Genomic DNA, 16,314 nt, shown 5'->3' with positions numbered 1-16,314 from the left:
CAGATATAAGATAAGATAAGATAAGAATAACTCGTTATTGTCATTGCACATTCATATTTGGTACAATAGTACAATGGAATTGGAAACTGTCCCACATCGGCACTAAACACAACTAAACACAACACAACATGTAGTGGATTTTTAAAAAGTGAAAATAAAAAAAGGATGAATTAATAAATGACACAATGAATGTTTATTGCACATAAAACTAAAACTAAAACCTCTGGAAAAGGCTGCTGCTGCTGCCATCGCTTGTAAAAGTGGACCAAGTGCTCAGCTTGAGAAAAAGTTGAGAAAACAGAGAAATTTGGAACAATAGATTTTTAAAAATGCTGCAAATGCTTTATATACAAAGTGACTCAACCCACAGGGAACACAGTCAGATGTGAGTCGCCCTTTCACTTTTGTTTTCAACAAAGTGTTTCTGTCCAGGGTGTACCCCGCCTCTCACCCTATGATAGCTGGGATAGGCTCCAGCGCCCCCGCGACTCTGAACAGGATAAGCTGAAGCGAATGGATGGATGGATGGTGTCATGGCTACTGAACGGACCCACGCGCAGACAGTTCTTTCAACGAAACAAAAAGGGGATTTATTTACAATAGGGATCACCTTAGTGCAAAATATATGTACAGTGAGTTGGGAGGGGGTCCAGGGCTCCAGGGAGAGAAGGGGGGGGAATCCACACACACGCTTCCTCTTCCACTCAGTCACCGCCACCGTTCCTCCACACACACGCACTCCTCTTCAGCCGCACTCGCTCCAACACTCCACACACTGCCCCACTTGGACAGGTCCGGTGATTCGGTCCAGAATCTACAGACAGAAGGTCAAGGTTAGTTCCACAACATAAAACACGTGTAAGCGATCCTTCTTTGAATATGCCGCGAGCACGAACTCAGGTGGTTCGACGTTCCAGCGGTGAGCTGCTCTGTGCCACTGCCTTAAATAGCAGCTGGGGAAATCAGCCGGATCAGCCGCAGGTGGACACCATCCACAGGGGTGCGTGGGCCAAGAGTGAGAGCCCGTAATGAGCTCCACCCAGGCAGAGAGGAGGAGGAGAGACAAAAAAAACCAAAACTAACAACAACAAAACCTGTAGCGAGCGTGGGCCAACCAGAGAGACACGGGGACCGTGACAGATGGTTTCTGTTTGTCTAGTCTGCTTTATAGGAATAGAAGCCCATCAGCTATTGTTATGACATACCATGACAAAACACGCTTTTCTTTCAGTTTGACACTTCATAAAACGTGTCATAAGTGGATTGTGAATTATGTTATATATTTTTATTAGTGTTTAAGAAGTGTCCTGATTTCGTATTTGAGGTAAGAGACAAACGACTGGAGGTCCATTGTGCGTCAAAACAATGATTTTATTAAAGCACACACGTGTGTGGGAAAGATGAGCTCTGCAAAACATCAGCCTCGATCTCCCCAGAACAGTAAACGAGCAGTCATATATATAACATAGTCGATGACAAGCATCGTGCGTCAAAGCAGATAAGAAACATGCATCAGTTCCAGTAATTCCGACCTTGGACATATTCTAAAAAAGAACAGTTCCTTCCTCTGTTCCTCCGCCACCGCCAGATGCTTCCTGTTATTTCACTTACTGCACTTCACTTATTTGTGGAACTAAACTGTCACGTATGCAGGTAAAACAACTTTGCAGTTTCGAGCAAAACAAGTCTATATACTGTGTATGTGTGTTCAGGCAGACTATGTGTCTTGACCTCAGTGCATGACCTCACTCGACAAACAAAGACATCTTAGAAGTATACTTCCTGACTCCGTTCGAGTCATCTGTTACTAGGCAAACTCCAATGCAGCAGGCTGCTGAACACACACAGGCCTCTATTCTGTTTACAGGTTATATGTAGTGTATTGTATTGTAAGCATGTATGCAATTCTTTCATGGCTCCAGGTCACCTTAACTTCCTATTGATCGGCCAGACGTCGCGCTGACCGAAGCTTCAGACCATTAATTAACTTGACCGAGCTTCAACTCTTTAATTAGCACAAAATGCAATATGGATAACATGGTTACAGTTGCACCTGCAATGAAAGATTATTATGTAATTATGCTCACACCTGAAATACAAACTTTAATGTAACATCAACAGTTTCAATAAATGCTCTAATGAAATGATAATGATAAATGATACGTAATGCAACAGTAATGATAATGTTATGAATAGTAACAGTAAAATAATATTCTAATCTCTACACTCCTCCTCTTTGGCAGAAGAGGTTTGTTTTCTTTTGGTACAGTATGACTCTCAACTTGCTATACTAGTTACATACTTGTAATTCTTTCAGTTTAAGGGAAGAAAGAAAATAATATATACTAGGCTTTTATAAAGCATGTCTGCTATATTCAAATGATAGAAGATTCTTTTAAAAAGTACACACAGAGCAGTTAGTGTGATATGATTTATTTTAACTTTATTTATTTAGGGCCAGCCCTCATTGTTGTTGTTGAGAATTCAAGTTAAATAGAATGTGTCCTTATAGTATGTCCAATAAATCTCTACTGAATTAATCCTAGAATAAAATCTAGAATCAAGCACACAAACAGATGATTCTCTGAGCGTTCAAGACAATCTTTCACACATTCTTCTTCATCTAGTTGCTCTGATGTGAGACTTTGTGAAAAAAAGACTTGCTGGACTGTTTGTGTGGCTCGTTGGTCTAGGGGTATGATTCTCACTTTGGGTGTGAGAGGTCCCGGGTTCAAATCCTGGACGAGCCCACGTGTTGTCTATAGAGCCTCTCAGCTGCCACATGCTGTTTAGGCTCCATTTGAAAGAATCTCTGCAGCTGCACACATGTTCCCATAGTCCCTCATACAGGGACAGCTAACAGATCTGATATGAAGGATGTTGTTGGCCTTGTTCTTATTGTTTACCATTTAAATTCTCCAAAAAGTTTTTCTAAGGTAATTATTTGTTATTCAAGATAACACAGAGTTTTATTTTAGATTAAATAAGAGAATTCAATTCAAACTTGTACACAGAACTACTACAATACACAGTTATGTATCATATATTATAAATGTGTAACTCTCTCACACGACTTTAACAATATGCATGTGGAAGAACGCACATCAGTTTTACTGATACACAAAAGGGCCAAAAATAAACATCAGTAAACATTAGTACTTCAGTACCACGAAGGAATCTCTTTCAGTGCATTATGCACACATGTAACTTATGTACCAAGTGAAATAAAATATTACAGATGAAAATTATGTGATGATTTTAACTGCAAAATTCAGATTTTAGGGTCAAAATGTGACTTAATTTGTGGTGTAAGGTTTCTGGTTATGAAGCTTGACGCTGTCATGCTCATCTGTATGACTATATGCTCATGCCACTGTGTTGATTGCAGGTGGGTGCATGCTCCATGTTGCAGGGTTTTTCTTCAGGTACTCTTTTTTTGTCCGCCATGATCTAAACACATGCACCTCATTGGAAGCTCTAAATAACCCACCTAAATTGGTTCTTAATTTAAAATTAAAAGTGATCATCTGAAAATTAGACGAAAGCTTATTTGTGACAATCTAAGAAACATGTAATTGAAGCTGCTCCTCTTTGCTGTGGGCAGGTTTGAGAGCAGCCACCTGGGCTTCGCTGGAGGGCAGCAGGAGCAGCCTCAGCACCTCACTCCTCCTCCGCCTGCAAGCACACCTCTGCTGTGACCTGGAAAATGCCTAAGGAAGCTTTTCCCTTTTCACTTTGGGTGTAAGCGGTCCTGGGTTCAAATCCCTGATGAGCCTGTTTGGTTTTTGGGGCTTTGCTGTTGAACTGTTCATGCAAGTCCTGGGAAACTGTAATTTGCTATTTTCAGATGTCATAAAAACTCCCTCAAAAGCCTTCAGCTGATCCAAAATGCTGGAGCGAGAGTACTGGCAGGGCCTAGAAAGAGAGAGCATAACGTTCAAGACTGAAGATTTTTTATTTGTCACATGCATAGTCATTAAATTACAAAACAAACAGTGAAATGTCTCCTGAACTGCTCCTTTGACTGTACAAAAAAAGACATTACATACAATAAGTAAATAGATTTTAAAAGTCTGGAAATTTTAAATCAAAAATCTGAAAATGTACTTTGTGCAAATGGAGTGTTAAAGTGTCTTGTGCCATATTAGCACAGCAACGTATTGACAGAGCTGTGCAAGTAAACAAGTGACCAGAGTAATATAAACAGAGTAATTCAACTGAGTGACCAGAGAAGTGTAAACAGTAATGCGACCAGGGTAGTGTGAACAGATTGATATAAGGTCCTGTTTCAGTCACTTATTGATGCTATGAGGGGAGTGGGGGCGTGTTCTGGTTTAGGACTCGTACGGCCTGAGGAGAGAAGCTCCTCCTCGAGTGTCTGTTTTGGCCCCGATGGTGTGGAACCTTCTGCCTGATTGCAGAAGTCGAAACATTTCGTTACTGGGATGGGACCAGTCCTTTAATATCTGAGATGCTCTGGACCAACATCTCCTGGTGTAAATGTCCTGTAGGGAAGTTATATTTGTGGATCATACTGTATTTGCATTTGTAACGCAGCAGCGTTCTGACGCACGGATCACTCTGCTTCTCAATCCTGGACACAGTTATTCCCACACCAGGAAGTGATGTTCTGTGTGAGGATGCTCTCCACAGCGCCTGAATAGAAAGTTCTGAGGACCACTGGAAAAACCTGCTAACTTCCTGAGTTGTCGGAGACGGTACAGGCGCTTGCCTAGCCTTTTTGGACTGGATGTGAATGTGAGCAGACCATTTCAGGAATGAGGAGATGTGAACACCGAGAAAGACAATGAAGCAGAAACTGCTAAGAGTGGGATTCAAACCCACACCTCCAGGGGAGAGTGAGCACTAAACACAGCACCTTAGACCACTCAGCCATCCTGAAACAGATCGAGCTGAACTGATTTTCTGATAAATCCAGAATCCAGTTTAAAATCCTTCCCTTCACATAAAAAGTCTTGAATGAACCTTTGGTCTAACTGCTCTTCACACCTGACTGGTAACAAGATGGCGCTGCTGTGTGTGGTTGCTCGTCTGTCACTCTGAAGTTTGTTTCTATTATTTCTGACCTGTTTCATTCACCAAACAAAGTCTCTGCTGAGGTATAATCGCCAGACATGATGATCACCTTTTATTGAAAAGGTCGGCACCACCAGGCCTCTTATCACAGCTCCTGACTCTGACCCCTCTGTCTCTGTGTTCTTGATTAAGGAATACACCTGTTTACTCGGGGATGTGCCAACTTGCACTACGGTGCTAGAGCATGATATTGATGTCCAGGGAGCTAAACCTATTAAGCAGCATCCTTATCGAGCCAGCCCCCATAAGCGCTTGCTCATGAAACAGGAGGCTGACTATCTGCTGCAACATGGCTTAGCGAAGCCCAGTCAAAGCCCCTGGAGCTCGCCTTGTATAGTGGAATCTAAGCCAGATGGCTCGCCCCGTTTTATTACAGACTTCCGGAAGGTGAACTCTGTGACTGTGGCTGACTCACATCCTCTCCCAAGAGTTGAGGATTGTGTGGACAGTATTGGACTGCTCAGTATGTCACTAAATTAGATCTTCTTAATGGTTACTGGCAGGTCCCTTTAACTGAACGTGCCTCTAACATCTCTGCCTTTGTTACACCTGATGATTTTCTACAATACGCAGTCATGGCTTTCAGCATGTGTAACGCTCCTGCCACCTTCCAGAGGCTGGTAAATAAAGTCCTCCGTGGCCTGTCCAACTGCAGTGCCTACGTAGATGATCTAGTAATTTATACTGAAACATGGCAAGATCATTTGGAAACGTTACAGCAGGTATTTCACCGTTTGGCTCAAGCTACTCTGACTCTCAACTTAGCTAAGTGTGAGTTTGCCAAAGCTATAGTGATGTACTTAGGCAGGGAGGTGGGACGTGGACAGGTCCGGCCCATAGATGCCAAAGTGGCAGTGATTAAAGAGTTTCCCACACCTACCACCAGGCGTGAGTTGCGTAGGTTTCTAGGGATGGTGGGCTACTACAGAAACCTTTGTAAAAATTTCTCCTCAGTAGTCAAGCCATTGACTGACCTACTCAGCCCAAAAGTTGAGTTTATATGGTCAAGTGAGTGTCAAGATGCTTTTGAGAGTGCGAAAGCCCTCCTCTGCCACACTCCTGTGTTAGCTGCACCTGATTTGACACGACCATTCAAACTGGAGGTTGATGCCAGTGCTGTCGGGGCTGGGGCAGTGCTGTTGCAAGAAGACTTGCAGGGTTTGAACCACCCCGTTTGTTACTTTTCCCGCAAGTTCAATAAAAATCAGTTAAACTACTCCACCATTGAAAAGGAGACCCTGGCTTTGTTGTTGGCTCTTCAGCACTTTCACGTATACCTGGGGTCCAGCATGTTACCTCTTGTTGTGTACACCGACCACAACCCACTTGTGTTCCTTACTCGCATGTTTAATCATAACCAGCGCCTTATGCGCTGGGCTCTGTTGTTGCAGGAATACAACTTAAGTATTCACCATAAGAAGGGGTCTGAAAATGTTTTAGCTGATGGTCTGTCCTGCTTGTAAACATGTTTTGCTGTGTTTGTTCTTTGTTTTTGTTCACACTCTTTAATGTCTGCTTCTGCCCAACATAGGTGGTACTTTAAGGGGAGGGGTGGCCCCGCCTTCCTCTATGGAAATCAAAGTGTTCCAGGACTCACGGGGGATTGGCTGGCCCGGACCTATGCCCGCCCCACCTTCATGCAGGTCAGAGCGTGCCAGGCTGCTGAGGGAGCCTTGAGTACGACAGACCAATGACACAGCTGCCTGCAATCACCTGAGAAGATAAAAGGCTGAGGATTCTTCATTCGTGGAGGGACTTGTTGATTTGAACAGACTGTGGAGACGGTCCCTCCTGCCTTTGCACTGCTGCCATGTGAGCCTTTGTTTTGAGTTGCCTCCTGTGAGATGTTTAGATGAGTAGTGTTCTACTGGTGTTATTGGTGTTACTGGAGTTGTTATGTTTGTTTAAAATCACTCTATTGCCTAGTGAGTTGTTTCACTAACGGTTTTCAGTTGTGTTAATAAACCTTATGTTTTTCTTTTTATCTAACCCCCTAGTCTCTGGGCTCGTTTATGTTACGTCCGCTGTCGCCTAGCAGAGCCGGGTCGTAACACAGAGCATAAACTAACACGTCACTTGGAGATAACTGTAGATTTTTCCTTCATGGTTTCAAATGTAAGCTGGCTGATTTGGTTCATTTTTGTTTTAAACTGAGCAAACCTGGTCTTCTCCTGAGGACTGCTGCAGGTATCATGCGAGCATGTTAATTTATTAAAAAACCAACAGCAAAAACCCCCAAAATAGAATGAAACTCATTTCAGGAGACAAATAGCACTGATAGAGACATTTTTTTTGTACAGATGATTGGCAAACGGAAAGTTTCTAAAGAGTCGTGCACACACAAGCAGACTACTACAACATGCTACTTAGTTAGGAGAGTTTGGGAATGACAACTAAGCGGAACAAGATTAGACCCAAACATTGTCATCGAAACAAAAACACAAAAAGCTGAGGGGAGGGAATAGAGAGGAGGAAAGCTGAGCTGGCAGCGGGGTTGCTGGAGGAAGGCTGCGCCGCCTCGCCAGCTTAGATCTGCAGGGAGATTTTTACGTTGTGAGGAGAAGGGAATGTTTTTGAAGGGTGCAGAAGCTGCACGTTTGACTGTGGTGTGAGAGGAGCGTGTGTGTCTGTGTGTGTGTACCTTATCGTTCCTGCTCGCAGAGGATTAAAAGCGTACAGCCAGTCGTTCATGTCGTTCTCGTTGTTGGCCAGCAGGAGGATGCCTCCATGTTTTGTGCACACTGCAAATGTGTTGGGCGTCTGAAAAGAAAACATCACATTATATTCATGTTCATTCAAATGATAAATCCCAGTCCATTTGCCATTTCATCAATCAACGTGCACCAAAACAATTTGAATGAATTCTCATTAAAGACAAACGTGTTACATCCAGCCTTTCTCTATCCTGCCTCAAACCTTAAGCATGGCCTGCTGGTCTTCGCTGTATTCCACCTGTGCTGTGGAGAGGTTGAGGACGCCTCGCTCCACGGGGTCCTGGTCGCTGTTGTAGATGAAGTCGTAGGGCCGGCGAACAACCACAAAATGCTTCCCCCATGAGTTAGAGCGAGGCTCCACGAAGCTTAGAAAACCCTTCTTGGACACAACAGATCTGAAAAGAAGAGATTTTATTCATTTATTTATTTTTTAAGAGAGCGCTTGTTTTTCTGAGGAAGAAGCAGAGTTGGTTTGTTTCCAGCTGAAATCATCCAGGCTCAGGAATTTGAATCGATCCACATCATTTCTGCTTGAACTAGAGAACATGAGTGTCGACTTACATTTGGTCTGTGAGACACATGTCATAGTGACAGTATTTGGGTTAATATGGCATTACTCACCCTGGTCGCATTTCTTCACCTTATATTATTTCTCACCTTGCAGTCACTGATGCTGTTCACCAGCTGCTTGTATTCAGTATTGAAGGTGTGTGTCAGAAGGCGCAGGCACTACAACACAACAGGAACAAGACCGATCAGCTCCGAGCAGAGAAGGAAGAAGGCAGCAACAAGAACGCCCACTAAGCCCACGTTTTTCTCACCTTGGTGGCCAGCTCCTTCTCACGCTTTCAAAGGTGGTGCTGGAGATCTGCGAGGAGACGGAGGTGGACGTGGACAGAGTGCCGGAGCTCACGCTGGGGGACAGAGACTCACTCAGGGACTTGGTGGTGGGAGCTGTTCCCACGGGAGCCGCCTCTCCCAGAAGGTGACGGGTCTTTTCCACCTGGACGAAAGATGGGGGCGAATGTGAGGTGGGGAGAAGAGGGGAGGTTAGTCATGTAAAGTCTGTACTCTAAGAAAAAACTTTTTAGAATAGCACTTTGGTCTTTGAGTTGAAAAGTCATTTTTCCCTCTATGATATTAAACAGATTTATTTCTTTATGAATCTTTTAAGGCCCCACCTCCTGCAGCTGCTCCATCTTCTCCAGCTCCCACTGGTGCTCTAGGATGAGGCTATCTCCTCTGGGCCTCCAGCCGGCCAGGTTCTCCTCTCCACGCACATAAGCCACTGATGTGTCCAGCACCTTCCTCCTCCTCCTCTGCATCCCTGCTCAGGACATGAGCCCTCATTAGGATGAAGCTCTCCACAGAATTATGATAAAACAGCTGCCGTTCTTTAAACATGTTTCATGGCCGCTCACCTGGGCTTCCAGTGTCAGACATCTTACACAAGCTCAGCTCGTAGATCCCAGTCACTCGGTTGCTATAATGAAGCAGAAGTTTTGAACAAGGAAACTTTGTAACGAAATGCCAACGACCGCCTGTCTGTTTTCAGGGCTGTATTTGAAGCCATGCTCCAATCAGGCAAAGTTTTAAGTGTTGCACATTTCGATGGGTTTCTTTCAGCTGACATAGTTTCCATTTGGGTCATGTGGTGTTAGATACCCCAGCGTGTGGTCATAGGGTGAAGAGCCCGGACGATTAGTGGGATTTTAGGTGTGGTGTAAAAATGACGCTGCAACTTTAAAAACGTTGTTGCTTTAAGGATTAACGTACAACCATACTTGGGCTGAGTTTGACACTGGTTCTCTTCAGTAATTAAAATAGCTTTAACACATGATAAGATCAAATGTCAGCTACACTGTGACAGTCGAGGGGCCACACTCAGATATATTTATTCGCTTGTTCTCTTTGTGTGATAAGAGTTTCCATCTGAATTTAACCCCTGTGTGGGGCTGATCTTTCATTTCATTTTATTTCAAGCTCAGATTCTTTGCCTTTGGCACATTTTCTGTGACGAGACTTCAAACCATTCCCACCGTCCTTATTAATCAACATGGTGAAGTGATTCTTCGCAAGGTGATGGGATAGGAAGAGTTTCAGAAAATGAGGCCTTTTGTCTTTATTGGAGAGGTCAGTGCAGACAGGACGGATGGGGGGAAGGCGAGGGGGGAATGACACACAGGAAACGGTGTTGGTCAGACCCAAAGACAGGCGTGGGCAGTGAGGACTCTCACCTTCAGACTCACTGTCTAATCAGTCTGACAGTGAGTCTGAAGACAGAGCAACCCAACACACGTTACTATGTTCATCATCATCATCATTGTTTATTTATATAGCACTTTAAAAACACACAAGGCTGACCAAACTGCTGAACAATAGAAACATAATAGATACCATAAGAATAATAAATACGATACAATAATAAACATAGCGAAAAACAATAAAATACAAGTCAGTCAACCACTGAGTCAAAAGCCAGTGACTAAAAATGCTTTTTCAATCTGGATTTAAAAACCAGCACTGATGTCGATTGCCTAATGTGAAGAGGAAGATTATTCCAAAGCTTAGGAGCCACGATAGAGAACGCTCGGTCTCCTCTCAGTTTCAGCCGTGATTTGGGGACTGAGAGCAACAGCTGCTCAGCTGACCGGAGCGAACGAGTGGGGACATAGGGCTTCAGCAGGTGCCAGACCATTTAAAGATTTAAAAACCAATAAAAGAACTTGAAAATGAATCCTAAATTCAATTGGAAGCCAGTGCAGGGAGGCCAAGAGTGATGTTATCACTAAGCAGGACATTAAATCAAATTAATGAGACACCAAAACAAGAGCTGGAGCCCAAGACAGCCATGAAGTCACAGTGTACACAAATACACAAGAAACACAGAAACCAGCTGGGTGGATGTGGCTCGGGAACCTTCTGTTACCTTGAACGTCGGTGTTTTGAACGCTGGCTGCTCCAGTCTGCTTGTATTTGTCCAAGATTTCCCCTCATATCTTGGTTATGGTTATTTTTTCTTTTATTAAACTGATCACACTCCTGTTCATGAATAGAAAAAAACCCCATCAGTGTATTTTCACTTAAACAAGCAGCTGTTTTTTTTGCATTAAAGTTATATAAAAATGTAACAGTGCAAATTCCTCGCTGACAGTTTAACCAAAAGGCATTTCCAGTGGAAAGTAGCCGACATATTCTCAGCATAACCATGTATAATATCCACAAAACCTGAGAAGGTTGGAGAGAAGGTAGGCGAACTCTGCTGGGATCTGCGTTTAACAAAGTGTCTAAAGACGAAACAAAGAAATCTTTCTGTAAATGTTCAGATGCACAGACTGGACTGAAAAAGAGTGAAAAAGCAGCTAACGTCCAAAAATAAGAAAACTTTGAAAGAACTCCAAAAAAACCTGGAGAACTTTTGCTCAAAAAACAGTTTTGTTTTTTTTAAATTACAAGGCAATCTGACAAAATGTCATCAAATGAGACTCAAGACTTCTGCAGGTCTCTGCCATGACTCAATTTTTTTTTCTTAACAGCAGAAACAATTGTTCCTTTTTTACTTTGTTTCTATTTTCTCTTCTTGTTTAATCTGACAAAATGTCATCAAATGAGACTCAAGACTTCTGCAGGTCTCTGCCATGACTCAATTTTTTTTTCTTAACAGCAGAAACAATTGTTCCTTTTTTACTTTGTTTCTATTTTCTCTTCTTGTTTTTATCTGTTGAACAACAAACAACATTCATGCTGATTCACATAATATCCTGTCTCTAATCTCTGGGATTTCCTCGTAGCTCTTTGATGCAAAGAACATCCATCAAACGCTCCAGCTTGTGCTCAACATCATCGTGAACGGTGAAGGTACTCTGACGAGAAAATACTCAGTCGACCTTTTGGTTGATTTGTTAAAGAACCCCAAAATAGCTGATTACCTAACAAGGTATGCAGATAATTCACAGCTCTTTTCCTGAATAGCTGCTTTAAAACTCTGCTGAAAGCCTTTGTCCATTTCCAGGTATCCCCACTTCTCGGCATGTGTGTCTCAAGTGTTAGGACTGCTGCATTGGAAAGACCCAGACCCTGCAGCCAAGGTGAGAGACGACAAATATGATAACCCACACCAGCTGTGCTTAACTCTGTAAGTTCCCAGTATTCCCTGAAACCATCACGTGTGACACAGTTTACATCAGACGTGATGCAGCTGACCTCAACACTGACCTTCTTGTGGTAACAGAGACTTAAAAAAATAATAATAAAGCAACAAAGTGGGTCGCTCTTTGACAGTAAATTCCAGTGCGGTCCGCTCCAATCTCCTCAGGCTGACTCTCTTCTAGGCTCTCCTGACTGTTCCCTTTACATGCTGATGATGTGTCTTGTAAATCTGGATCCCTTTCCAGCAGGACGCTCCTCTTTTTCAGACAGTACCTCAGCTGCTCTCTCTCCTGACAGTCAGCTGTCCACCTCTGCATGGCCAGTCGAGCCAGCGCCGAAATTTGAGGCAGAGCTCGGAGCAGAGCGGGCAGCCAGGCTGAGCACGGAGCAGAGGTTGAAGGTCGCAAACTGACATCCACGTCTTCCAGAGAGCCCAGACCTCCTGCTGCAAACAGACTGCACCAACCGTTGTCTCCCACCAAGCTGTTGTAGGACAGATCCAGTGCACGGAGTGAGGAGAGACAGCCCCGTCTGCACACGGCAGCTGCACAGAGGAAGAGGACCCATTGATAACTGATCACTTCACTTTACTGTTTTGTTCACAATGTTTCTGATGGAGACAAAAATAACACCGAATAGTTTCATTGTTTTGTTTTATACGACAGCTACAGATGCTGGCAGCATGAAATAAATGAAAGAAATATCAATTTCCTTCAGGCTTTACTTGTCTTAATATACATTTATGCAGCCTAATGATCCACTACAGACCAAAAAAGAAAAAGTATAATGTCATTGTGTGTTAGTTACCCAGATGTTGCATGTCATCAGTGGTGAGCTCGCAGCTGCAAAGACGGAGCTCGCTGACGACTGATGGCTGCAGAGCATCCAGCAGGAGCGCCAAGTGACCGCCAACCACTTTACACCAGGAAATATCCACCGTGCGCAGATAGGACACCGCCAGGGCTGATGCATAAACACAAAGTTTTCACCATTTCAGGCTAGAGGGTGGAAGAGGTATTCAGGGAGAATGACTTGAAGGAAAACTTCTATAAATAAACAAGTGTGTGTGTGTGTGTGTGTGTGTGTGTGTGTGTGTTACCCAGAGCAGTGAAGGACTCGTTGCTCATGTAGCAGCTGTTGAATGGCAGCCTCCTCATTTGTGTCGCAGGGAGGGCGGAGACCAGCAGGTGGACCACACCTCCCACTTCCTTATTGGATGACACATCAAGCTCGGTCAGTGCAGTGAGAGAGGGCAGCACCTGGACTGAAAAACAACGAGTCACATGACTGCTGCAGCGAGCATGCGATTAGTGTCCGGCGTGTGAGATTGGTAGCAACTGACTCAGAGCCTCTAGATCATCTCGCGTGAGGCAACACAGGTGGAGGTCGAGTCTCTCCAGGTGTGTGACGTGAGCCAGGTGAAAGGTGAGGCGGCTCAGTCCACCAGCTAGAAGCAGCTTTACAGTATATTAATCAGAACAATGCTGCTCTCTAATGTATCTTGGTAAAGTGCAGAAAAATCTAATGTTTTATATGATACAGTGTGATTTCAGTAACATATCATAATGGAGGCTTCAGCAAGTACTTACGAAGGAAATCTTTCCTCTGCTCTTCAGTTAGTTCATCAAATACCTCCCAAAACATCTGTATGGTGGGGTGGCGGTCATGATATCTCCAACCATAACTTGTGTTCTGAAAACAGTGAAAATGACTGTTATAATCATAGAGTTTGTAAGGTCAGGCATACACTATGTTGCCAAAAGTATTCCCTAACACATCCAAATCATTCAATTAATGTGTTCCAATCACTTCCATGGACACAGGTCTATTAGATCAAGCACCTAGGCATGCAGACTACTTCTACAAACATGTGTGAAAGGACGAGTCGCTCTCAGGAACTGAATGAATTCCAGCATGGTAATGTGATAGGATGCACCAGTGCAACAAGTCCAGTCATGAAATTTCCTCGCTATTAAATATTCCATAGTCAGCTGTTAGTGATATTATAACAAAGTGGAAGTAATTGGAAATGACAGCTAGTCAGCTGATGCTAAGGCTCATAGTGCACTTAAGTCACCAATATCTGCAGTCTGCTGTTGTTACAGATGTCCAAACTTCATTGGTTTCCATGGCTGAGCAGCTGCATCCCAGCCTTACACTGACAAACACAATGCAAAGCGTCAGATGGAGTGATTTAAGCATCTCAACACTGGACTCTAAAGCAGTGGAGATGTGTTTACTGGAGTGACGAATCACACTTCTCTGACTGGCAATCCGATGGATGTGTCAGGGTTTGGTGGTTGCCAGAAGTACTTGTCTGACTGCACTGTGCCAAGTGTAAAGTGTGGGCATGTGTGCACATGGCTGGGCACCAGTGCACAATACAAGGTCCATAAAGACATGGATGAGTGAGTTTGGTGTAGAAGAACTGGACTAGCCTGCACAGAGTCCTGACCTCAACCTGATAGAACATCTTTGGGATGAATTAGAGCAGCAACTGTGAGCCAGGCCTTCTCCTCCAACGTCAGTGTCTGACACCACAAATGCACCTCTGGAAGAATAGTCAAAAAATTCCCATAAACACACCTAAACCTTGTGGAAAGCTTTCCCAGAAGAGTGGAAGCAGTTATAGCTGCGAAGGGTGGGCTGACTATTATATTATACTATCATACAAAAGTCTGGATTAAGACTGAGATGTGACTCAAGTTCATATTTGTGTTAAAGCAGCCGACTGAATGCTTTTGACAGTATGCAGTACACAGTTATTGTGCTACAGGACAGCTGTGAAACTACAGCCTGTGTCTGTTTGGCTGACTCTACCTGTTTGAACTTTTCCCAGTCATGCACGTCCTGGCCGACCAGCACTCCCTGCAGCTCCTCTGGTCAAAACAGCCTCACCAAATCCTGCTCACACACCAGGAAGAAGCCTCGCTTGAACTCCTGGAACAGATTCTCCACTGATGTGTTGAAGGCATGATTCACATAGGCCTCCACAAACTCCTTCCTGTTTAGGAGGGAAAATGTTAAATTAGCAAACATTTCACAGAGACAAAGGTGCTGCAGATGAACCTCACAAACACTTCATGTTTTATATGCTTACTTATTTTGACCTGTCAGTGGCTTTCCAGGAGTTTGAGGATCCAGGTCAACATCTGTTCCATCCCAGATTATCTGTAAATTAGTTATAAATCAGATGAGTTTAGCTGCAAAACCTGAGAATGAGACAGATTACTGATCATCTTCTATAGTAAAACACATACCAAAAGTCCATGTAGAGATTATCCAGAACATCATCTTCATAGTTAGATAAGATATAAGATAATCTTTGATTTTTTAACTTGCGAATAATCTTTCTTGCTGTAAAATGATCGACTTCAAAGCCTTCCCACATTCATGGGTATCAACAACTGCTTCTCTCCTCCTCAGTATGTTACCACTTACCTGAATACGCCACACCAGCAAACTGACAGTAGTGGTTACACTTACTGATGATCTAGTGCACTTGATTAGCACTTGGCTAATACTGACCCTCTTAAATAATTATGGAAATAGTCTTGGATGTCTTAGTTTTTGAAACATCTGAATTTCGGCTCAGTGTGTGTTAAATAAATAATGACCTGGTATAATGTGTTCTGTGCTGTTCATCTGAGGTTGCATTTACCTCATATTAAGACCTACTAAGGACCTGATTGTTTTTAATTATGTCCTGATACATAAAACCTGAGAGCTCACATAACTGCATATGCTCAGAATAGACAGCACACATGGATACAAATTACTGCCTTGCAGCAGCAATCTTCAGACCATCACTATGAGCTCCATACAAGGTTACACTGTTCCTGTTATTAACAGCAGGGGGCACTATCAGCCACAGACTGGGAGCCAGATATGCTCTGCTGGTGCCTCATTGTTACAGAGGAAAGACTCTATAGTGAGAAACAGCTGAGGGGGAAACACTGATCTGGAAACGTCTGAGTGTTACAGAGGATATACATAGCACTGTGGTTCAGTGTCACACAATCACAAACAAATACAGCAAAGTACTAAAAAGGGTGTTGCCTCCAAAGATTGCTTTTACTGGTTTGGAGCTTAGGAGGCTTAATAACAACAGGCATGAATGAAGACAGATCAGAACAGCTGTTTGATCACAGCATCCAGTACCAACACAATCATCCACACTCAAGAGCCTGTTGGCTTCAGAGTCAGCAGCTGAATGTCTAAAATATCAAATGTCATTTTTGGTCCATCAGCTACAGCATGAACTGCTTAAAGTGAGAAGCAGCCTGAAGCCCGACAGATTCATCTTTCCAGACTGAAAATATCTCAGAGTGAACAGAGTGGTGCGTTTTCAGGG

The 16,314-nt window shown here is 43.5% G+C and overlaps 3 protein-coding genes and 1 non-coding gene across 5 annotated transcripts in view; 1 reads left to right on the top strand and 3 right to left on the bottom strand.

Moving 5' to 3' along the window:
* Positions 1-16,314, bottom strand: part of LOC146661782 (uncharacterized) — a 517,204-nt gene that overhangs the window by 38,798 nt on the left and 462,092 nt on the right. The gene's annotated exons all lie outside the window — the stretch shown is intronic.
* On the top strand, positions 2,679-2,750 carry trnap-ugg (transfer RNA proline (anticodon UGG)). The gene has a single exon. It is a non-coding gene; the product is annotated as a tRNA-Pro (tRNA).
* Positions 3,711-8,443, bottom strand: LOC146661807 (kinesin-like protein KIF1B). Its single transcript, XM_085418296.1, has 4 exons — positions 8,433-8,443; positions 8,014-8,206; positions 7,739-7,857; positions 3,711-3,915 (listed from the first exon to the last, which is right to left on the bottom strand). Exons 1-4 carry the CDS (start codon positions 8,441-8,443, stop codon positions 3,711-3,713), a joined length of 528 nt encoding a protein of 175 aa, XP_085274422.1.
* On the bottom strand, positions 11,460-15,181 carry LOC146661806 (leucine-rich repeat-containing protein 31-like). 2 transcript variants are annotated; one of them, XM_085418285.1, is made up of 7 exons: positions 15,061-15,181; positions 14,781-14,964; positions 14,416-14,511; positions 13,550-13,652; positions 13,060-13,224; positions 12,768-12,923; positions 11,460-12,504 (listed from the first exon to the last, which is right to left on the bottom strand). In XM_085418285.1, exons 3-7 carry the CDS (start codon positions 14,431-14,433, stop codon positions 12,047-12,049), a joined length of 900 nt encoding a protein of 299 aa, XP_085274411.1. In that variant the 5' UTR covers positions 14,434-14,511; positions 14,781-14,964; positions 15,061-15,181; the 3' UTR covers positions 11,460-12,046. The 2 variants fall into 2 exon arrangements, with proteins under 2 accessions (XP_085274411.1, XP_085274412.1); XM_085418286.1 differs by lacking the exon at positions 14,416-14,511.

Source organism: Rhamphochromis longiceps, linkage group LG9 (assembly GCF_057381845.1).
Source record: "Rhamphochromis longiceps isolate RC_006_pf linkage group LG9, R_longiceps_female_GT1.1, whole genome shotgun sequence".
Classification (NCBI taxonomy): domain Eukaryota; kingdom Metazoa; phylum Chordata; class Actinopteri; order Cichliformes; family Cichlidae; genus Rhamphochromis; species Rhamphochromis longiceps.
The sequence above is the reverse complement of the archived record's forward strand: the minus strand, read 5'-3'. Positions and strand labels throughout refer to the sequence as shown.